A 25117-nucleotide genomic window follows, 5' to 3' on the forward strand; every position below is an offset into this window, starting at 1 on the left:
TGGTGCTTGGGATGCTACCCATCTGTAAGAATGAACGGCGAGATAGAACAACTTCACATAAAGAAGTTATGTACTCATCATAACCTTCCATGTGAGTTGTTCATCTCGCCTTCATTCTTACTGCCCACCCTCCTACCCCCTCCAGGGTTTTTCGAGGACCGAGGTACAAGTTTTATCATAATTGCCCAGTCTTTCTATGGATTTTCCCTAAAAAAGTGATAGAATGGCACATGGTATTGTTAGAAGCAGCAAACAAGATCTGAGGTAACTCAAGGTGCATCATGGGGTAGGGACTTGGCCTTGAGCTGTCTGAAGACCTCGAGTTTTGTAGTAGGCTGACTCGGAGCCGAGGATCAGCTCCGAACCCATCTGTAAGAATGAAGGCGAGATAAACAACTCACATGGAACGTTATGGTGAGTACATAACTTCTTTTTTTTGAAGATGCTTATATTCTTTTGTGTGTGTGTGTGTGTGTTCTAAGTTAATAGGGAAAGGGGTGTTTTGAAATTATATTTAGTTTTTTGTTTGAGGGTTTCATTAAAAAAAAAGTCTTAAAAATGTGACATAGGTTCAAATGCAGATGAGAAGAAACAACTGTATGCCTGCCAGACATTAATGTGTATATTTAATACAAAAGTTGGAAATACATATTCAAAAAACTGTCTTGTATAATAGTTGAGAACAATAGCTATTTATCATAATAAAGAAATTCATGAAAATATCTGGCATGGAAGATGTGAATTTAGTAGCAGGAACTTGGACAGAATTTACATATTATTTCCCAGCGTAGAATAACTGTGCTAGATGAGATCGAAATTATATTTCACAAGAATATTTGCATTTAATTAAAAGCTTTGACACTCATCCAATAACTATTTCAGATCATACAGCAGTAAGAACTAAGACAAAAGGCATGGTAATGAAGTAAAAATGAGACACTGATGGTCTTCCACATACCTGTTAGTAAGAGAGGAATTTAAGGAGCAGGTATTGGAAAAGGTTTTAGAGTTATTAGGGAAGATGAAGATATCTGCAGAAGTTATAGCTAGTGAGTGGGTAAAATGAACATGGAGTTTAAAACTGGGTAGAAATAAAAGAGAAAGAAGTATGGTTAAGAAATAATAATGATTACTTATAGGGGCTGATAGAGATTAAAGTGTTGCAGACTGAGGAGAATCTCGCAGAACAAGAAGAGTCACAAATGCAGAATGCTAAAGAGAAAATAGAGTGTCTGGATAATATGTATGAGTTTACAAAAATTGCTCTTAATCATCTGTTTTTTGATTGTTGCCAGAATTATGTAGCCTAAAACAAGTTTGGGTATGTGGAAGATGCCCTGAAGTTTTGGAAGCTGACCAGCTGTTATATCATTAGCAAGATGTTACCTATATATCTTCGGCTATTGAATTACTGATCATTTGAGCATTCACTGTTACGTTTTTTTTTTATAAAGCTGTGCTTTCAAATGATGAAAAAAGCCTAATGCAAACTGGCAAATCCTTGGCTAGGTTTTATTCAGAAGTTATAAAATTAAGTGACAAGATTGATGTTTAGTATTTTATATCATAGGGAAATTCCCACATAGCTGTACTGTGGTTGATGAGCATCATAACAGAAAACCAGTTTGCATTTAGTGTTTTGTCAAACTGCATTTCATCCATTGCTGTTGAATTTGTGATTGGAAGGATGCCTGAGGAGTGGAGAAAAAGTGTTTTGGTACCGATTTTTAAGAATAAGGGTGATGTGCATAGCTGTAGTAACTACAGAGGGATAAAACTGATCAGTCAAAGCATGAAGTTATGGAAAAGAGTAGTGGAAGCTAGGTTAAGAAGGGAGGTAATGATTAGTGATCAGCAGCATGGTTTCATGCCAGGAAAGACCACTAAAGATGTGATGTTTGTTCTGAGAATGTTGATGGAGAAGTACAGAGAAGGTCAGAAGAATTGCATTGTGTCTTTGTGGACTTATAGAAAGCATATGACAGGGTGCCTAGAAAGGAGTTGTGATGTTGTATGAGGAAGTCAGGAGTGGCAGTGAAGTATGTAAGAGTGGTACAGGATATGTATGAGGGTAGTGTGACAGTGTGAGGTCTGCGGTGGGAGTGATGGATTCGTTTAAGGTGGAGGTGGGATTACATCAAGGATCAACTCTGAGCCTTTTCTTATTTGCAATGGTGGTGGACAGACTGACAGATGAGATCAGACAGGAGTCCCCGTGGACTATGATGTTTGCAGATGACATTGTGCTCTCTAGTGAGAGTAGTGAACAGGTTGAGGAGACCCTGGAGGGGTGGAGATATGCTTTTGAGAGGAGCGGAATGAAGGTCAGCAGGACTAAGACAGAATATATGTGTGTGAATGAGAGGGAGGATAGAGGAATGGTGAGGATGCAGGGAGTAGAACTGGTGAAGGTGGATGAGTTTAAATACTTTGGATCAACAGTTCAGGGTAATGGTGAGTGTGGAAGAGAGGTGAAGAAGAGAGTACAGGCAGGGTGGAGTGGGTGGAGAAGAGTGTCAGGAGTGATTTGTGACAGACAAGTACCAGTAAGAGTGAAAGGGAAGGTCTGCTAGAGGGTAGTGAGACCAGCTGTATTATATGAGTTGGAGGCAGTGGCATTGACAAAAAGGCAAGAATCAGAGCTGGATGTAGCAGAGTAAAATATATTAAGATTTGCACTGGATGTGACAAGGGTGGGCAAGATTAGGAATAAGTATATTAGAGGGTTAGCCCATTTTGGACAGTTTAGAGACAAAGCCAGAGAGGCAAGATTGCATTGGTTTGGACATGTGCTGAGGAGGGATGCTGGGTATTTTGGGGAAAGGATGCTAAGGATGGAGCTGCCAGGTAAGAGGAAAAGAGGAAGGCCTAAGATAAGGTGTATGGATGTGAGAGAGGACATGCAGGTGGTTGGTGTGACAGAGCAAGATGCAGAGGACAGGAAGAAATGGAAACTGATGATCCGCTGTGGTGACCCATAACGGGCACCGCCAAAAGAAAAAGAAGTTGTCTTCTTCTGATCACTGTAATTATTTTTTCATTGTGTAATGAGATCCTACAGACAGTCTGCATACTTCAGATACATAGAAAAAAGAACTTAAAAAATATTTCTCCTTTAGTAAAGAGGAACAGACCCATCCATTAAATGCATACATAAAACAGAAATATGTAAATTGTAACACAAGAAAAACATTTGGATCGAGTCAGGGCATAAAATGGTCCACACTTACAAATAGTAATTGATCATCTTGCAAAGCATATATCTTAAAAGCAATTAAAATGTGTGCTGTAAACACACATTTAAGCTACTCCCAAATGTACATGCAAATGGCAACTCAGAGAATGCAAGCAGACCTCCCAACCGCCCCGAATTTCTCAGTTTTTACCGAGTTTTGGGGTCCATATAATGAGGTGCCACAATTCCCGAGTGGGACCCCTCCAGTTCCGATTTTTTATAGGTTTTTTTCAATTTCTGCACTTTTGGAGTTGACACCATCACGTGCGCGATGACATCAGCACCGTCAGCCACATCAGCCAGTTGGAATTGAGATCTAGTGCTTTCCCGGCTAGCTGGCTGTTTGAAATCCGGCTTGCCAGCAACTAGAGTGTGAGCGGGTATGCTTTTTAGTTTACTTAAGCTGAGTGGAATTATACCAACGAATGCAAGTCTGGCCAAGTGGATTATTTTATTTTTCCTGCTGCTTACGATGAACACTCTGGTCATCTTCTGCACAGCTGGCATCTTTCTAAGGTACTGTGCTACAACTTCAAGTGTGTGTGTGTGTGTGTGTGTGTGTGTGTGTGTGTGTGTGTGTGTTTGTGTGTGCGCGCGCGTGTGTGCAGATTGTTGTGTAAGTAAGTGATGATTACAGAATGGGTTTGCTGGATGTGGCTATTTTTTATTTATTTTTTTGTATAAACTTTAGCCGGGCAAGTTAGCTTGTAATATATACATTAGGTTTACTGAAAAAAGAAATTGGTCACTTTCAGGAGTACTCAAGTTAGTTTTTTAAACTTTACTTTGCCAAGGGACTTTGTCAGAAGTTTGTTAAAACTGGTGAGGAGAAGTTATTGTGAATATTCCCCTTCGTTAGTTTAACTGCTACCTATAGGACCCTTTTCAACTACAACCTGAACTACGGTCAATACATAACATTCAAACAAGAAGAAATAGTATACATTCAATACAGCTGAGTATGACAATAATCATTTTGTGTGAGTGAGGCACACAATAATAGTTATATGGATATAACCTGTAGGTACTGAGGTAGCAATGCTTTGTGGACATAAAGATTAGAAGAACAAGGATTGCAGAAAAGAAACAACTGTCATTTAAAGGACAATTTACATCTGTAAATCATGAACTAGGGAAAAGAGTGACACGTATATAAGGAACTGAATAACAGCATGGTTTATACAGTTAGGTATAGGTACTGAGATCTATATGACACTTGTTTTAAGGTGATTAAGCAGTTTGGTTTTAAAGGACACAACTTGACTGTCAAACCACTTTTCTGTATGAAGATAATTCCAATTAACAGTAGATAGCTACTAGTACTGCTTAATGTTGTCTGTTTTCCTTTATTATTTATTTTTTCTTCGATTTGAATGTGCTCATACTTAACCCCTCTGAGCATCAGCAATTTCAGTGCTGTTACGTGCTTTCTTTCCCTTTAGAAATGGTAGTCCCAAGTATCCAAATCATTATGAGGAGCCAGCAGAATCTGGCTTAGCTGCTTGTAAGTTGATACCTCATTTTTCATGCATATTTTCCAAAGCAAAAGGCAACAGCCTAACATCATTAATGCTCAAAATATGGTATGTTAATTTCTACAAACATTTTTAAATGACAAGATCTTGTTTCATTGTATTTAATGAAGGTGACTTTTAGATGATTTTTTAACCTACACCATATCAAACTCATAAAATAAAGCTAATGTGGTAGAGAAGTATATATTTTTTTCTTTTCTCTCAGCTGCTTCTATCTGTAAACTGAGGAAGGAAATTATTTAGTGGGTGGGAAAAAACTTTGATTTGTTTCTTGGGTAAATATACTGTGATAATTTGCCAGACCATTCACTAAAGTACTCTATTTAGAATTAAATGGTGTCCTTTCTTTAGTTTCCCTTTAGCTCTGTCTTGCATATGCTTTTTTATCATTTCAGTTTCTATCTCCTTGCTGGTTAATATATTCTGTGACTTCTTTGGTAATGCAGAATTTCCTTAAGTTTAAACATTACTGTGATTACTGCATTTCTAGGCCTACAAAACTAGCACTCACACACACTATGTTTATTGTCCTCATGAGGTGCTATAAGAAATGTTCCATGCAGACTGCCTTCTCTATCAGGGATTGATACCAGAGTACAGACAAAAACAAGAGGGGAATCCTAAGTGAAAGACATGCACTGGTTGAGTCTTTAATTGAATACAGAATATAAGCTACTATTTAAAAAGAGATAATTAGTAGGACATATAATTTAAAATATTACACAATAACTACAGGAATCAATCAGACGAGGTCATAAAAGATTGGGAAGAGAGATTATGTAAGCAATTTTTCAAAGAAAAAAATGGGAGGACATATGCATGGCTCCCAAATATGCAGCAAAGTCCAGAAGATTTGGGATTTTTGCCTGAAAGTGTTTGCATAGATACATTCATACCCCAAGCAAACTCCAAAGAATTTTTCCTCAGGTAGATGGCAAATATTGGAGGTGTAATGGGGAAGCAAGAGTTACATGGAAGCATATAGTCTTGGAGTGTGATGAGTTGGCACACTTTAAAAATTCCCTACAGAGTACTCTGTTGGGAATACTGGGCAAGCAGATGAGTGTAGCTAAGGAAATTACTTTGATCTGGGATACAAGATCTGAATTGCCTAGATAGTAAGGCCATGTTAAGTTTAATTCTGGTGGCTGTCATTGAAGCAATTACTAGAAAATGTACATCAGAGTCTAGACCAACTAAAACTGAAGTAGTGAATATTGTAACACAGATATGAACAGGAAGTGTGATGTTTAGAATGGGGTATGAGTAAATTACATAGAAATAAATTGGAAATTATGGGAAGAATACATGCAGATTACAGAAAAATGTTTTGGAGGAGAAATTTGGTTAAAGAGAACGTTGAAACTGAACAATTTATGTAATGTAACTTTGATTATATGGTATAGAACAAGATATGTGGTAGATATGTGGAGGTGCCATATTTTGGTTGTCCTTCGGTTTGTGTTTGAAAGTTGGTATCCCACAATTTATTTGTGGGGGTGGGGTTACATAATTATGTATGTAAATTTTATGTTAATCAGTGTTCAGATTTGTATCTATTTTTCATGGGCCTTGACCAGATTTTTGTTGTCAATTATAACAGAAGCTGCCAGATTTTAAAAGACTTGCTTTTGGTGTAAGTGACTTACTCCTGTGTGAGGCCTATTTATAACATGGAGTAAGTCACTTATACCAAGAGCAAGTCTTTTAGAATCTCTCCCAACGTCATAAATGAAGTCAGAAGAGTGATAGTATTTACAGCTGAGTTCCTGCACATTGGCTCCCATCTTCTAGAATTTCCACATAAACCATGTCAGCAGTTTGTGTTATCATCAGGTGAGTTGTTTAGCTTCTGGTGAATCTGGCATGTTACCTTTTTCCTGCAAAACAAAACTGCAATTATATTTCAGCAGAACAAATCATTTTAAACAGTTATATTTAACCATTGGGCACTCCTAAATTGACCTTAGGTGTGAGTGTGTACCTTCTGTGGAAGGTTGGGTGCCGGGCTGGCAACTCGACAGTGTAAAAATTTCGCTGCCAATCATTCTGCAGACCGTTGTTCTGCTGTGGTGACCCCTAACAGGAAAAAAACAAAAGGAGATGATGTACCAAAGCTTGTTATGAGAGTACTCATTTGTTGTTAAGTATGTCTAAGAGACAGAACTAGTTTGCTAATCCAACAGTGAAACAACTTTTTTGTAAACTGCAAGAAATTTTCCATACAAAAATAGTAACTGTATTCCTATTGTCCATCTAATAACTTTAATGCATGTCAAGTTTTTGCATTCATGTTTTTTTTCCTGCTGGTTTAATGCATGTTGTCTGTAATTATGGATTTCTGCTTCTAGGATCAGAGTCGGTTGCCACAAGCTTATACATCATCATGTCTTCACCAACCTAATTTTGGTTTTTATCATTCTAAGTAGTATTTCTTTGGCTGCCGAAGATCCTATCCGAGCACACTCTTTCAGAAATCATGTAAGTTTACAAAGCACTGACTTTCCTTTATGAAGAAATTGTCCAAGAACTCCTTGGGGCTGTTTCTTTGGTTGTGCTACATACAATTGTTCCTGCTGAGTATCTTTGTGCACTGAATTTTAGCTTGTATATAAAAATGCATCCGTCTTCAGCATATAATTGCCTTTTTTTCCTCATGCTTAGTGTCTTTACATTGGTCCAGTTACATCTTCTTGTATGTAAATGCCTGAGATATAAGTCTGTGAGTGCATGTGCGTTTGTGTGTGTGTGCGTGTGTCTGTAAGCAACCATATTAAAATGGAGGATTTAGATTTCTCTTCAGAGCTTGGTTTTACTAAAATGTGCTTTTAGTAGAAAAAGCCAGCATGGGAATGAAGAAAGGAGACTTTACCAGTAGGTATGACTGCAAGTAGAAGTATAGAAAGTAGGCACAAGGGGCTTGGAATTTACTGGAGAAAATTAGTAAAACACAAGATTCTGGAAGCAAATAACTACAGAGGGAAAGGTAAATGAGTAGGATGAGGCTATGCAGAAGTTTGGACTGCAGGTTAGAGACTACCTTCCGTACCAGGGACTGATAATAGACAAAGAGAACAGGACAGGAGATTGTTGAATAAAAGACCATCTCTGGTAGTGTTTTTAAGTGTAGAAAAAAGTTGCTGTTAAAAAAATGGGTAATTAGTAAGGTATGTCAAATATTGCAGAACTTTGCCAATCAATCAGAGGAGATCAGAAAAGATTGTGAAGAGTGACTGTAAAGGCACTCTATCATCGGTACAGCTTCCAAGTATGCAGCAAAGTCCAGAAAGAGTAGGACTTCTGCTTGAAAGTGTTTCATAGGTATTTTTATATCCCAAGCAGATTTCAGAGTTTTCCTCTGTCAGATAGCAAATGCTGGTGATCTGATGGGAAAGAGAGAGAACTGGGAACATGTTCTTTGGGAATGCAGTGTATTGGCAGATTAGAAAAAAAACAATCCCTACAGAGTACTTTGTCAGAAATGTTGAGGGTAGCAAATGGTTGTAATTAAAGAAATTAATTTTTCCGAGCTGTGATATTGGATTTGAATTGCCCAAACATAGGATGTTTATTAATAATTTCGATTGCCTTGGCTGAAAAAATACTTGAAACTGTAACTCATACTCTAAAAGAAACTTAACTAATGTACTGAATATTGTGATATAAAAGAACAGGAACTGGGATCTTTAGAAAAGAGAAGGAGCAAATGATACAGAAATAAATAATAATTTGTGGGAACAATAAATACAGAATGGTGTTCAGCAGGAGGAGTGTAATTTAAGGGAAGGCAGCAGCTGAGCAATGTATGTAATGTTACAGCGAATGAAAATTGTTAAAATATATACTGCATGAAATTAAAGTATTACTATGCTTTTTGTTTTCTATTACTGTGTGTGTACTAATGCAACTTTTTAATGTCATGTTTAATAAAGATATTTTTAAAAAAGTACTTTTAAAATGATCAGTCATTAAGTTAGTGAAGTGATCAGTTACCATAGTCTGGAAACTGGGCCTCACTAAACAAGATAGACAGTCATGCCTGTTCATACAAGGATATTGAAAGTTTCTTTTTTTTTTTCTTTTTATTTAATTTTTAAAGCTAATCAAGAATAGTACCAGTTAACAGGGTCAGGTAGATACCATTGTAACTCTGACCAACATCATTGCCTTCTAGTAACTGTGCACTGTACTTACTAATTATTGCTTAATAATTATTAATGCAAAAAGTTATGTATGTATGGAATTTTATATATTTCTCTCAAAAAGTAAGCCAGTTTGCCATCCCTGGGCAGGGTTCCGCTGTGGCAGTGGTGTAGCCACAGCCGGATCATGGTTAAGTGGGGCCCTATGCAGGGTAATGGATAAGGGCCCCCCACAGCAGCCCCCCCAGCCATTCCAGTGTCCCATTACTTGGCTGTTTCTCCCCAGTTACCATAAACACTGTTCATACACTGTGCTTACTATTTTCTTCTACAATGATTAGCGATATTTAAAGCTTTTATTTCAGATTTTATACTGTAAACACCAGTAGCCATGTGCTAAACAAAACAGTAGTCACACAGTGAAAACAGTCTAACCATGAACAGTAAACTTCTCTGCCCTTGAAGTACACATTAATTGAAATGGCATTGAAACCCACAATCAAAATGCATCTGGCCAGTGATGATTTAAGTTTACCTTTGGGCTATTTTCAAACCACAGGCCTCTTTGCACACATTTTTTTGGACCATGCATACATGCATGTGTTCTTTGATGCGTCACCTGATTGTATTAATTTATATTCCTTGTATAATACAGCACCACTTATTACAGTGTGTTTTATATTTGTAGGTTTTAACATTTTTCCAGTAAATAATGAAACAAAATGTGTGAACCAATAATGACAAAACTACCTGTTATAGAACATTTCAACCATAAAAGGTCACTCGAACTTCTGTCATTACAGTCCACCAATATCAGTCAGTATATACACAATTTCTGCATAAATAAAAGTCATCTGAATTATTCCACATTAAAGGGCTCTGTAACTAATGAAGGGGTTTCTGCTGGAAAACAACTTTACATTTCAGTGTTTCATGTACATATTCAGTGCCTGATGCCATTGAAGAATAAACTGCCCATATTACATTAAAAAAATGGTAAGTTGATAATACTGCAGTAGGAAATGGCTGTCAAACCGGCAACATGTTTCTAGTTACCTCATCCAAAGGAAGACACACTCAGGAGTGCAGCACCCCTTTTCCCTTAAAGGGGGCACTGCAATATCAGCACTCCATCTATATATTGTGGGAGTAGAACTCACAGCCTTCTACACCAAAGGCAAGTATGCTGCCTGCTGTGCCACCAACACTGCTTTCAAATTTTATAGCACAAACACTGATGATAGCCGTTTGCTAAACAAAACAGTTATATATTGAAAACTGACTTAGAATGTGCAACAGTAAACTTGTCTTCCCTTAAAACTCAGTGTTCCTTGAAAATGCACTGAAGCTCAACAGTCGTTGAAATGCACTTGCTGATGACAGTTTGGCAGTTGGTGTAGTGGAGTCAAGCTCAAGGGTCCTGTATTTAATGTACAAGGTTTGAGCCTGAATATTTCACTCACACACACACACACACACACACACACACACACACACACACACACACACAGAAACCATCCAGAATGGCAATGCTCGGCAGTAGTACTTGTAAATCACGTTCGAATGTCAACAAGCAATGCTGGATGCACATCTCTCTTAAAAGTCTGGAATTGCAACAGATCCATGCTGATCTAATCACACTCCTATCCAAAGTTTAAATATGCGCACATTGTATTAAAGATGCACACACAGATGTTATTAAGGCTGTATTCTTTATGCATCCATAATGAACAAATGTAAGATTTGTGACAGTCCCTGACTGGTGGGCCCTACACGACTGCCTAGGTATGGACCCAGCTCTGGTGTAGGCACTTCCATTCCAGGAGAAAATTCAAAGTTTTCTCTGTTTTATTGCCTGTCTGGTCATACCCCACAATTTTAACCATTGGTCTATCTGTATGTTTATCCCCAGATCTCTGTTGTGGAGTTTTTTTCCCATCATTTCTTCCACTATTCAGTCATTTTGCTTCCTCAGATCCTTATACATGTCTGCAGCATTCCGTTTTATATCCTTTCCTACTCCATTCCCCTACCAGCGAAACTATCCTCAGTTTAATTTTCACTTGTGTTTTACACCACTATTTTTTTCTTACTTCCTTTACCAGTGACTGATAGTAAAAATGGGCTTTGTTACTCATTTTGTTGCTTCCACATAATTTTTCAGTCTATCTTGTAATCATTTCATCCCAGTATTTGATATGACTGCTTTCAATTTAGTCCCCACTGTCTCTCTTAAGTTCTTATCTTTTTCTCCTAAGCAAAAGGACTAAGCAATAGTTCACCTTCAATAACAGAAGTAGAAAACTAAAACCATCTGCAGTATTGTCTGCAAATATGCCATTAGATTAATAATAATCCTATGTGCAAATATATTTAGCCTGATGAATAAAAGAAGGTAATTAAAGCCACACCGATATGTAATCATGAAAGATGACAGGAGAATCAGTGAAGAAATAAAAAGTACAAATGTCTTGCATAAATCAAAAATAATAGAGGAGAACTCTGTGCATCTCAAAACTACCAGCACACTTGTCAATTCAATAAAGCTATCTACAGATTGAAACGTGTTATTGCATTAAAGAAAAAGTGGCCCAGTGGGTAAGAATGCTTCCAGGAATGCACGCATAAATTTGTAATTGGCTACAAAGGTGTGCAAATCATACTGCTTTCACCACACCAATATAGAGCAGCTCAAAGACTAGAAAGAAGCCATAGCAACCAGCAAAGGAGATCTTTAGGCAATGGTGTTCAGTTTTGACCTGCACAGCAAAACTTAACATGAGAAAAATAGTACACCACAAAAATAAATAAATACATTACACATTTAAAACCAAAAAGATGCAGTTTTATTGCACCAGCAATGTTGAAAACACACATCTGTTGAAAATCTGTATAGAATTAATGTCCATGAAATTATTTTTCGACAGAGTTGTGTGATGATGTGAGATATTGCCAGCTATGCCAGGAGAGGTGAGGCAGGAGATGTGTAACATATGCCAGTATAGCTAGCTGGAATTTTGTAAATAATTATATGTCACTCGTATGTCAGACTGTTTTGTACAGGTTCTTGTGTTGGAAATGTATTTGTAAAGCTGCTTGTGTTAAAAATGTACCAACACTGGGTCCTGCTGGACAGAAAAGAAATACACCTGTATGTCAGATTGTAGTGTAACTGTTAGAATGAACATATTGTAATAGAGGATACTGGATGAGAAGAGGTTAATCTCAGTCCAGCTAACTTTGAAAAAATAGACTGAAATAAAATTACCTGGTTTAGGCCATAAAGATTGTATCTTACAGTTCTGATTGCTGCCGGAGATGAAATGTTTGTGAAAACAAGGACTAGAAATCCTAGTGTATTGTCCTTAGGGGTGATCTAATTGCTACCCTGGAAGGGTGGAAGTTTTTGAAATGGTTTTATAGCTTCCAGATGCTATAACACATCTTACCAAACGTCTGTGTGTGTATTATGACACATATGTGATAGATTCTGGTTCATTTTTTACTAATGTGGAAACCAGAAGTCAGATGACCAGATGTATGTGATGTCATTCTGTAATCCAACACTGAAATGATGCTTTAATACTAGATGAGACAGAAGTCTCAGGGCAGTCTGTTTGTTTAACCTGACAAAGAAGGACCACATATCCACTTCATCTTGCCTTGCTGTAGTAAGTGAACTAGGGAAAATAACTCTTTAGATCGGTCAAGAAAATATAGTGAGATTAGTTAAGTATTGTTTTTTCTGTATCTCTGTGAACCTTTCCATCTGTGATGTTTTTAATATTTCCTGTGATTGAAACTCTGGTGTTTATTGTAAATAGATATTGTATTTTCATGTTCTTTTATTATTATTAAATATATTTAAACTTTTTATTGTGGCTGCTCTTTTAGAGAATGTTTTAACCTTTGAGAGTACTTATATATATTTGGTGATGCTGTGGCCGCTCTTGAAATCCTTGTTGTATTGGTCAGATACAACATTTGTATTAGTGTTAATTTTATTAACTGTAATTGGACACCCTGGTAAGAGCCTTAGAGTAACTGGCTTTGGAGTGTTCTGGTGGCAGTATCTACCTTATAGTCTGGGCAGAGAGGGCATAGCTGGTAAATCTGTGCCAACCTTTCCCAGGTGTGTGTGTGTGTGTGTGTGTGTGTGTGTGTGTGTGTGTGTGTGTGTGTTTGTGTGAAAATCAAATCTCAAAGAGTGTGTGTGTCAGCTACTTGGAGCAGGGATACAAAACACTGGTTTCAGAGAGAGGATTGTAGAGGACTTGGCTTGGAGCTCTCAGCTGAGGACTCAACTCTATAGCTGTGTCAGTGGGGAGTCTTATTTGGGGCCTGGAGAGAGAGGGAAACCTAGCCCCAGGATGGGAGTGTGTTCCCTGTGTGATCTTAAGGGAAATTGTGCTTGGTGCTGAGAGCTGCATCTGAAAATGTGGTGTGTATCTGTTTTCATTCCAAGTGAATGTCCATCACCGGTGTCAGTGGTGAGATTTCAGGCTCCTTGATTACTGGCCCAGAGCAGAGACATCACAAGGTGCACTAAAGATATTGAGAATGAGGCAGTTGACATAGACATATGCAGATTATACTCACCACACAAACCACATAAATGCGGACACGCACGTACGTGCACACGCACTTTGCTTGAAATGGCAATGCTCTGCAACAGTACTCATGTTTCACGTCGAACACCATGCTTGTCCTGAATGGCAACAAGAAATGCTGGATGCTCATCTCTTAAAATTCTGGAGCAGCAGCAGACACATGCTTATCTAACTGCGCTCTCCTCCAAAGTTTAAATGTGCATGTGTCTTATTAAAGTCGCATGTACAGATGCTGTTAAGGAAGCACCCTGTGTGCATCCTTAAAGAAGAAATATAAAGCGCACAAGAAGAAATTTAAGTTTTTTAGTAGCCGCCCCCTGGCCAGTGGGCTGCCCTATGCCAGTGGACCATAGATGACTGCCTAGGTCCCACTGTGCTAGATCTGGCTCTGGGTGTAGCCAGTGAATTCCATTTTGTATTCACAGATGCTTATTGCTATCCCCCCCCAATCTAACTTACATTTAAAAAGTGGTCATATCACTTGAGCCCCACCCCACCCCAAACATAATGTGTGCAACATTTTCAGTAGCTAATTCAAAAACTATTAGAGGTATTGTTTTTAGATTTTCAATCCTGTGTGTAAACAAGCTATATACGTGTTTTTAGAAACTTTAATCTAGATGGGTATAAGGGCAGCTGCTGTGGTACAGCGGTTAGCATTGCCACCTCACAGCAAGAGGTTCTCCGGTTCAATCCTTAGCTGGTGTGCCTTCTCTGCGGAGTTTGCATGTCCTCCCTGTGGTCGTGTGGGTTTCCTCCGGGTTCTCTGGTTTCCTCCCACATCCCAAAGACATGCTGTAAATGGATTAAACACTCTAAATTGGCCCTAGGAATTACTGTGTGCGTGTGTGTGCTTTCTGTGGAAGGTTGGGCACCGGGCTGGCAACTCAACACCATAAAACTCCACTGCCAATCATGAGCGGACAGGTGATCCGCTGTGGTGACCCCTAACCGGGAAAAAGCTGAAAGAAGAAGAATCTAGATGGCTATAGAAATCGTATGGCTTGATAAAGCCCCAATGTTTCTAACAGGTTCAGAAAAAAATTGTGCTGTTTAGAATAGAGAAAAAAATTTACTGTTTAGAAAAGTGTGTGCTTGGCTACATCCTTGCACTTTGCTTGCTTGATATTAAATGGAAGGTCGTAGTGGGCAGAATACTCTCTAAAGAAAAAGAAATATGTATTGGGTTTCTACATTATTTATTTTGGGACTAAAATCCATTTCAAAAAGAATGAAATGACTGAACTAAAGTTTGTGCTTCTGTCTGAGTAAATAAAAAAAGCAGAACAGTTAGTGCCTGTGCTAGAAAAGATGAGAATGAATTTCATAAGTTTTGAGAAATGTTTGAAGTATGGCAGAGTGGATCCAAACCAGGTACTTGTGAGATAGTATGTAGAGTAATAACGTAATAGCAACAACTGTGTCAAAAAATGTGGGATAGCCTTTTCAAACGACCCTAAGAAAACAAGCAAAAAGACATGACCAATAGGCAACTTGTAGAGATGCAGTGATATTGGACTGATCAGGGGAGAGACATCCAGCAAAAAGAAAAAAAAATGTGTCATCTATTCTGAATATAATTCATGAAATGTCTCTTGGAATAATACGATTCATTTTGAAGATCTTGTCTATACCGATGTATTGACAGAGCTGAGGATAGCATCTGTAATAATACATTATCAGCAACAGACACTGCATGAAACAGGACTGCAGAGGTATATTTATTTATGTAGTTTTGTGGTTCCTAGGTAAATGAACTGGCCCAGCTGGACTTTTTTTTACAGGTGCAACCCAGGCATAAGTTATACTGTTTGCATAGAAATAAGTGTTCTTAAACATGACAAAAGCAAGATAAAATAAGTACTATATGAAATGACATTGAACTTGCACTGCACCTAATAGATGTTGCAGTTTCCTATGCATATATTCCAACTTGGTATTTTACTGAAAATACTCTAGCTTTCATACCCTGGATCAGTCATGCACTACAGCGCACATCATGCTGCCATTAATGGCACTAGGATGGCACTCTAGCACCTACTTTCCGTACTGCTTTTCTGACACTTACAGTATTCATATCTCAAGCTTGATCTACATTATTGGCAAGTACCCATGTTTTGTAAATAAATTCTCAAATTGTAATTGTTCCTTTGATCATCATATCATAAATAAGGACTCACACCAACAGTATTTGTATTGCATTGGAGAGGTGTGCTATGTGAAGGACTGCCACAAATGCCATCACTTCAGCCCACCTACCCAATAAATAAGACACAGGAAGATTTAAGTCTGCATCTCACAGAGAATTAAATAATTTTAGGATGTCTGATGCAGGCGCAAGCAGAATGGTGTCTCTGATGATCTAAGCAAGTCAGGCAAAGGGAAGAAAGTGCATGGTCTGTTAGCCAGATATCTTCAAGCTCTCCTCTGTTTTCTAAGAATGGTAGTAAGAGATCAAATTCATAGCCTTCATTAGGTAAAAACAGGAGGAGTAGGAATGTTACACACTGGCAACCACTACCCAGGGGGGGAGTTGCACCTTGGATTGCCCTTTAATGGTTTCATATTGCTTACAGTAAAGGAATCTGTCCCAGTAAAATCCAGTCAAATCCCAGACACGTCAGGGCTCCATTTCTTGGCATAGCCACACCTCTAGATCACTTACTGCTAGTGGACCTCCCAGTTTAAGTCTCAAAGGTGATACAACCTGCCAGAAGGCTTTCCAGTCAGTGGACACAACTGTTCTAAAAGTTATCATGCACCTTTCAGTCTATTTGTTTGATTCTTATCCTGACATGTTTCAGACACCTTCTTGACGTGAAGTAGTAAAAGCAAGTGAAGTGGCTTAATGGCAAAATACTGAATAAAAAAACAAAAGCAGTGATATTACGAACTATGAAACAACAACTAAATATATTCAAAATGTTTCTACCATAAGAGGTTTTGTTTTTTGACCTTCTTGACTTGAGTCTTAGTTATTCTGTAAACATGATATATACTTCTACTGTATTTGGACTTAACAATCATGTGGAGAGCAGAACTGTGGCTCGCCATTAAGTTATCAAGCAGTTCCTGTACAAGCTTAAATATTAGCCTAGCAATAAAAACACTTTTTATCCTTGAAAGCTGAACTTTGTTTGACTTCGTTTGCTTGAAAGTTTGTCTCTTCAAGGATGATTTTCTTAGTGGCCGTTACTGTGTTTCAGCATTTTTTTAACACCTTTATTAAATTAGCACTTAAGACACAAGACATAGGTACACATTCATCTATAGAAAAAAAAAAACATATTAACATTTTTTTCATTTACACAAATTGTACAGCAGTGGTCCCCAACCACCAGGCCGCCGACCAGTACCAGGCCGTTGATCATTTGGTACTGGGCCACCAGGCAAGGAGTGAAATAAAAGTGAATGTGTCCATGTATGTATATGAGTATATTTGTGTCTGCGTGTGAATGAATGCGTGAATGAAAGCAGAAGAGACTGTGTGTGTGTGTGTGTGTGTGTGTGTGTGTGTGTGTGTGTGTGTGTGTCAGAGAGAGAGTGAGTGTGAAGAGTGAGAGTGATCCCTGGGAGCAGCAGCAGCAATGATTAAGAGGTTTGCGTATCTCTAGACCAAACTTCTCGCACAGTAAATCTGGACACAGCCACAAATAATAGGGACAGATTTTAAATATTGGTCTTGTAAACTTAGAATGTTGCTAGAGTAAGGTTGCTATCAGTATTTTCTCTGGATTTGAAGTCCGAAACTCCCGACAAATTAAGCCCACAAGTAAAATGAGTAAAACAACAAATAGCAGCTAGCCCAGGAGTAACTGCCATTAATATAATTTATTCCATAGGTTTTGAGATAAGCTGTTTTGTTTTTCACAGAAAACTTCATCAGATAAAAAACATTAAAAACAGGAAGACTTAGTTTATATTAATATAAACTTTATTTATAAACTTAGTTTTCCTGTTTTTAATGGCTTTTATCTGATGAAGATTTCTGTGAAATACAAAAGAGCTTATCTGAAACCTACTAAATAAATTACCTTAATGGCAGTTACTCTTGGACTAGCATGATGTTTGTTGTTTTACCAGTTTACACTGTTTACTTGTTTGCCTTCATTATTTAAAATGAGTAAAAAAACAAACATCTCTGGAGACCTTCTTTAGAAAAGGGGAAAGACTCAATGATGAGACAGCAGAAGACTAAAAAAAGAAAGCTACATTTAAAAGAAAATACCAAGAGTCCTACTTAAATTATGGGTTTATTGCGACAAGTGATTCACATGCTCCATGCCTGCTCTGTATAATATCTGGTGACCGGCTATCCAGTGAGGCCAAGAAGCCTTCCAAACTGCTTTACCACATAGAGACCAAGCACCCTGCATTAAAAGACAAGACTGTGGAGTTTTTTTGAAAGAAAAAAATGTGAATACGAAGGACAGAAGCAATTATTGAAGGCCACCACATCAACAAATTTGTCTGCACTGAGAACATCATACTTAGTGGCTAACCGTATAGCTAAGGCTAAGAAAGAAGCCTTTTACAATTGGTGACGACTTGATCTTGCCTGCTGCGAAGGACGTGTCGTGAACTTTTAGGAGAGGCTGCAGTTAAAAAGGTAACACAGGTTCCTCTGTTGGCTAGCACCATCACCAGATGAATTGATGAAATAGCAAAAGACATTGAGGCACAATTGTTAGAGAGGATTAATGAGTCACCGTGGTACACAGTCCAGGCTGACAAGCCTGCTGATGTTGACAACAAGGCAATAATGCTTGTTTTTGTGTGATATATATTTCAGCAGGATGTGCATGAGGATGTGTTATGTGCATTATCACTGACAACCAACACCGCAGCTGCAGAACTATTCAAGTCTTTCAATGATTACATATCAGGAAAATTGACTTGGTCCTTTTCTGTTGGTGTATGCATGGATGGAGCTGTTACCATGACTGTACGGCTTTCTGGTTTCACTACTCGAGTCAAGAAGGTCATTCCCAAATGTGAATCTACGCAATGTGTCATTCACAGACAAATGCTGATTAGCCGAAAAATGTCACGTGTATTTAGCATCTTGAATAATGTCATTAAAGTTCTTAACCACATCAAAGTACATGCCCTTAACTCGCGGCAGTTCAAGCAGTTTTGTGAGGAGATGGACACAGAGCAGAAACGTCTTCTCTTATAAATTTATTTATTTCTTTGATTTATTTTACATTTGTTGACCGGGATAGTCTGACTGGATACATGTCCATTTTCAGCGGAGGCCTGGGGGAGAAAAGCTCCAAAGGTAGTTACAAAAGAAAATATACATAGTACAAATTAAGAACAGTTTTCAGGCTCTGTATAGACAAGTCAGTTAAACAATCACACAAACTTATGAAATAGTCTAAGAAATTACAGCACAAATTAATTGCAGGTGAAATAGTATTGGTACACAAATATAACTTAAAGATTTAGTCAGGCTTGGAGCAAGGACATAACCAATGAGAACTGAAATACTGCTTGAGACTTTTCTTGAATTGAGTTAGGGTTGTCTCTAGACTAATGTCAGCAGGAGTGAGTTCCAGGTTTTGCCAACAGAGTTGGCAAACAGAGAGTCACTGGCTGAGTTGTTGGCTTTGACAGTCTGAACTACCAGTCTGTTAAATGAGCGAAGTGGTTCTGGGGTTGCAGTAGGGGTAGATAATGTTTTTAAGTGCAGGTGTTTTTTCAGGTTGGTAAAGTACTTTATGAGCCACTATAAGTTAGTTGTACTGAATTAACTTGGGCAGTTCTAGCCAGCCAAGATTATTTAGGTTTATACAGTGTTGTGTTCTATAGGGCAAGCTAGTTGCAAATCTAGCTATGTGATTATAACAGCTAGAGAGTTTGTTAAGATCAGTTTTCTTTAAGTTGGTAAGTAGAGGGGAGGCATAGAAAAGGGTAGAGAGTAGATGAGTGCGGGCAATGGCAGTTCTGGCAAGTGGGGTTAGGAATGGTTTGAGCCTGTATAGTCAGCTAAGTTTTCTATTAATGGTTTTGATAGTTTTACTGACATGCATATCAAATTTAAGATTGCTATCTATGATAACATCTAGGAGCTTTGTATAGACATCTGGGGAAATGATGGTCCCATTATTAGACTTAATGGAGGAGGATAATACTGTAGACTTTTGGGTGGGGGAGAAAAGTAGTAGCTTATTTTTGTTGGAGTTTAAAATTAGACGATGATCAGAAAGCCAATTTTCAACTCTGTTAAAAATGTCCTGAGTTAGTGTCTGCAGTTCTGGCTGGGAGGTGGCAGAGCAAATCAAGGTGGAGTCATCTGCATATTGAATGTAGTTTGCTTTTGGGATGACAGTATGTAGGTCATTAATGAAAATGGAAAACAAAAGAGGTCCCAGAATAGAAACCTGGGGACACCTAGGGTGTTGTGTAGGAGGTTGGATAGTTTATTTTGCCATAGTACGACTTGTTCTCTGTCACTCAGATAAGATCAGAACCAGTGGATGTCTAAGGAATTTGTTTTCAGGGTGTGGATGAGTAGCTGGTGATTAACCATGTTAGAAGCCTTTGAGAGGTCCAGAAAAAGAGCTGAGGATAGTTTGTTGTTCCTGTTATAGTTTATAGTATTGGAGAAGGTGAGAAGGGCTGAGGTGGTACTAGGATGTGGCCTACATGCAAGTTAGATGGCTTTATATCATAGTTATATCATATCACCTTTTTATTCTCTAATTCCGTCTTCGTAAAACTTGACTCCTTTTACTAAAATCGTATCTCCTTTTCATACTCTTCACTCCTACTAATCTCTCCCTACTTCTAATATATATACCATTAGAAATTTATTTTAATTCTACCTAATACTACTCAGTTTTTACGCTCATAGTATCCATCATAGAATTTCACAAGCTTTTCTTCTATTATACCTGTAACTGTACCTAATACTACTCAAACCATAATATGTACCTTTTTTCTATTTCTCTGAACTGCCTATGTTTTATATTATTTCTCTGTATCAACTATGTTTTAAAAAGTATTTTATTATGTTTATACTGCTTGTTATGACTATGCTTCTTCTTAATTTGAACTGTTCCAGATTTTATGCACTATTATACTAACTGATTTTGTGGAGCTTTTCTGCCTTGGCCTCCACTGAAAATGGGTTCTTCTTGGCCCAGTGGACTTTCCTGGTAAACAAATACCAATAAATAAATAAATAAATTGCTGGTCAGAGTTTTTTAGTTAGGAGAACTGCTCCATAGATTTATTTTAAAAAACAGTCACCACTGACAGCACATTTCAGCAACATGGAATGGATTGGAAAACTTGCTTACCTGTGTGATGTATTCAGCCTGCTCAATGAGCTCAATTTGTCACTTTAGGGCAGAAGGACAACTGTCTTCAAGTTGGCAGATAAAGTGGCTGCATTGAAAGCCAAATTGGACCTGTGGGGACATCGAGTGAACATAGGGATATTTGACATGTTTCAAACAGCACGGATTTTGGAAGAGATTGAGCCTGGGCCTTCATTCTCCCAGCTGGTGCATGATCACCTGTCTTTGCTTTTAAGAGTTCAGTCATTACTTCTCAACCACAAAAGGCCCATGAACTGGGAAGGAATGGATCTGCAACCAGTTTGTGAACATGCCAAGTGAATTGACCTTGTCAGTGCTGGAAGATCAACTGCTTGAGATTGCAAATGATGATGGGCTTAAAAGTATGTCTGAGACAACTTCATCTGTGCCAACGTTCTGAATTAAAATCAAGGCAGAATATCATGAGATCGCCACAAAAGCACTGAGAACCCTGCTTTCATTTCCAACATCCTATCTTTGTGAAGCGGGGTTTTTTGCAATGACAGCAACCAAAACAAAATTATGGAGTAGACTGGACATAAAGAAAATACTTGGGCATCATTGTCTCCCATCACCCCCTAGATAGGACTGTCTCGTTGCAGGAAAACAAACTCAGGGCTCCCATTGATTCTGTGTTATGATGAGTTGTATTTACCTTGACTGTATTAGGAACGACAGAATTGTAACACAAACCAGGAACCTGGACAGGTAAAACAGCAACTACAATATGAAAACATCTGTTGCAGCACAGCAGAGACTGAAAATGAAGCGATCAGAAGTCAACATAAACATTTATTGACATAAAAGTTGAGCAACAAAATTGTATTTCTCATGACTTTGCACTTTGCTTACAGTTATATCCGTGGACTCCATTTGTACTAGCGCATATATACTTTGAAGGTTTTATTATTACTTTTATGTAGTAACAAGCTCAATGTTATGGTGTTAGGCAGACTGTTATGCTTCATGTTGTAATTGTAATTATTCTCACTTGTACTATTACTGTTGCTGTGTACTAACTAGATTAATGTTATGCCGTTAAGCAGAATGTGCACTTTTTATTTTTGGTAATTATTGCCAATTGCCTTTTTTATTGTACTTTGTAGCTCTTCTCCCTGGGCCTCCGCTGAAAATGGACTTCTAGTCCAGTTAGACCTCCCCATTAAAGAAATGTCAAATAAATAAATAAATATTATGCATTTTATTATGTGTCATTATGTGCACGCAATGGCCAGTCCATGGAAAATTGTCTTATATGCAACCAGTCCTTGATACAAAAAAGGTCGGAGACTGCTGTTATACAATACACATGTTTTCCTTCTTTACAGCAACTCTCATTTAATCCAACATTACATAAAGTGTTCAGTTCCTGCCTTTCCTTAAATCTCACTCCTCCTCCTCCTCTTGAACATTATTTTACATATGTTGTTCCACAAATTCCATTTATTTCTATGTAATTTGCTCCTTTTTTTAAGATCTTATTTCCAGTTCTTTTATCACTTATATAATGGATTGGGAGCCTGTTCCAGAGAAAAGTTTCTGAAATACATACCAGTCCCTTCAACATATCCTACAGGCAAGTTTTAGTTCCATAGATCAGGTAATTCTGATTCTGTTTGTCTTGAGGAAATGCATACATTCCATCAGAGCGGGGTATGTGGTTGCTGTGTAGGCCAGGCATAAACCACCTGATTTGCAATATTGGAATTTAGAAATTTGAATACCAGTGCTGCTGATCACTTCACTGATGATCCCCCCCAACAGCTTACACCCAAGGTGACTGCCCTCTTCATCACAACCTAGCTACATCTCTATGTGGGAGAGCTTGTTGGCATGGTCATACTAGGGCCTAGGATACGAATAGCCTCAGCTGGCCATCCCTCATGTTTCAACCCAGCCTCCAGGAGAAAGTCAGCAAGGAGGGGGTAGGGCCTGGGAAAGCCCCAAAATGCTTAACAAGCAATATACTACCGTCAGCTTCAGCTGTACTCCACTTCCCAACTGATGACTCCACTTCTCTTTCCCAACCTTTTTATTCTCTACTTCCGTCTTCATAAAACTTGACTCCTTTTACTAAAATCATATCTCCTTTTCATACTCTTCACTCCTCCTACTAATCTCTCCCTACTTCTAATATATATACCATTAGAAATTTATTTTAATTCTACCTAATACTACTCAGTTTTTACACTCATAGTATCCATCATAGAATTTCACAAACTTTTCTTCTATTATACCTGTAACTGTACCTAATACTACTCAAACCATAATATGTACCTTTTTTTCTATTTCTCTGAACTGCCTATGTTTTATATTATTTCTCTCTATCAACTATGTTTTAAAAAGTATTTTATTGTGTTTATACTGCTTGTTATGACTATGCTTCTTCTTAATATGAACTGTTCCAGATTTTATGCACTATTATACTAACTGATTTTGTGGAGCTTTTCTGCCTTGGCCTCCACTGAAAATGGGTTCTTCTTGGCCCAGTGGACTTTCCTGGTAAACAAATACCAATAAATAAATAAATAAATTGCTGGTCAGAGTGTTTTAGTTAGGAGAGCTGCTCCAGAGATTTATTTAAAAAAAAACAGTCACCACTGACAGCACATTTCAGTAACATGGAATGGATTGGAAAACTTGCGTACCTGTGTGATGTATTCAGCTTGCTCAATGAGCTTAATTTGTCACTTCAGGGCAGAAGGACAACTGTCTTCATGTTGGCAGATAAAGTGGCTGCATTGAAATCCAAATTGGACCTGTGGGGACAGCGAGTGAACATAGGGATATTTGACATGTTTCAAACAGCACGGATTTTGGAAGAGATTGAGCCTGGGCCTTCATTTTCCCAACTGGTGCATGATCATCTGTCTTTGCTTTTAAGAGTTCAGTCATTACTTTCCAACCACAAAAGGCCCATGAACTGGGAAGGAATGGATCTGCAACCAATTTGTGAACATGCCAAGTGAATCGTCCTTGTCAGTGCTGGAAGAAGATCAACTGCTTGAGATTGCAAATGACGATGGGCTTAAAAGTATGTTTGAGACAACTTCATCTCTGCCAACATTCTGAATTAAAATCAAGGCAGAATATCATGAGATCGCCACAAAAGCACTGAGAACCCTGCTTCCATTTCCAACATCCTATCTTTGTGAAGCAGGGTTTTTTGCAATGACAGCAACCAAAACAAAATTACGGAGTAGACTGGACATAAAGAATATACTTTGGGCGTCACTGTCTCCCATCACCCCTAGCTAGGACTGTCTCGTTGCAGGAAAACAAGCTCAGGGCTCCCATTGATTCTGTGTTATAAGTTGTATTTACCTTGACTGTATTAGGAATGACAGAATTGTAACACAAACCAGGAACCTGGACAGGTAAAACAGCAACTACAATATGAAAACATCTGTTGCAGCACAGCAGAGACTGAAAATGAAGCGATCAGAAGTCAACATAAACATTTATTGTCATAAAAGTTGAGCAACAAAATTGTATTTCTCATGACTTTGCACTTTGCTTACAGTTATATCCGTGGACTCCATTTGTACTAGCGCATATATATTTTGAAGGTTTTATTATTACTTTTATGTACTAACAAGCTCATTGTTACGGTGTTAGGCAAACTGTTATGCTTCATGTTGTAATTGTAATTATTCTCACTTGTACTATTACTATTGCTGTTTACTAACTAGAGCAATGTTATGCCATTAAGCAGAATGTGCACTTTTTATTTTTGGTAATTATTGCCAATTGCCTTTTTTATTGTACTTTGTAGCTTTTCTCCCTGGGCCTCCGCTGAAAATGGACTTCTAGTCCAGTTAGACCTCCCCATTAAAGAAATGTCAAATAAATAAATAAATATTATGCACTTTATTATGTGTCATCCCCGTTCTTAGTTGGTGGAGCGATTTGTCTGGTTAATTCCGATAACGAACGAGACTCCGCCATGCTAACTGGCAATGGCCAGTCCATGGAAAATTGTCTTATATGCAACCAGTCCTTGATGCAAAAAAGGTCGGAGACTGCTATTATACAATACACATGTTTTCCTTCTTTACAGCAACTCTCATTTAATCCAACATTACATAAAGTGTTCAGTTCCTGCCTTTCCTTAAACCTCACTCCACCTCCTCTTGAACATTATTTTACATATGTTGTTCCACAAATTCCATTTATTTCTGTGTAATTTGCTCCTTTTTTTAAGATCTTATTTCCAGTTCTTTTATCACTTATATAATGGATTGGGAGCCTTTTCCAGAGAAAAGTT

The 25117-nt window shown here is 38.0% G+C and overlaps 1 protein-coding gene across 1 annotated transcript in view; it reads left to right on the top strand.

Annotated features, from left to right (window-relative positions):
• The window catches only part of CACNA1F (calcium voltage-gated channel subunit alpha1 F), a 4101209-nt gene that overhangs the window by 2435564 nt on the left and 1640528 nt on the right, over window positions 1-25117 (top strand). Inside the window, 1 exon segment of the mRNA XM_044079296.1 lies at window positions 7122-7251. Within this exon segment, the coding sequence (XP_043935231.1) occupies window positions 7122-7251 (130 nt within the window).

Source organism: Protopterus annectens, chromosome 8.part0, assembly GCF_019279795.1.
Source record: "Protopterus annectens isolate FY-2018-M chromosome 8.part0, PAN1.0, whole genome shotgun sequence".
In the NCBI taxonomy this organism is placed as follows: domain Eukaryota; kingdom Metazoa; phylum Chordata; order Ceratodontiformes; family Protopteridae; genus Protopterus; species Protopterus annectens.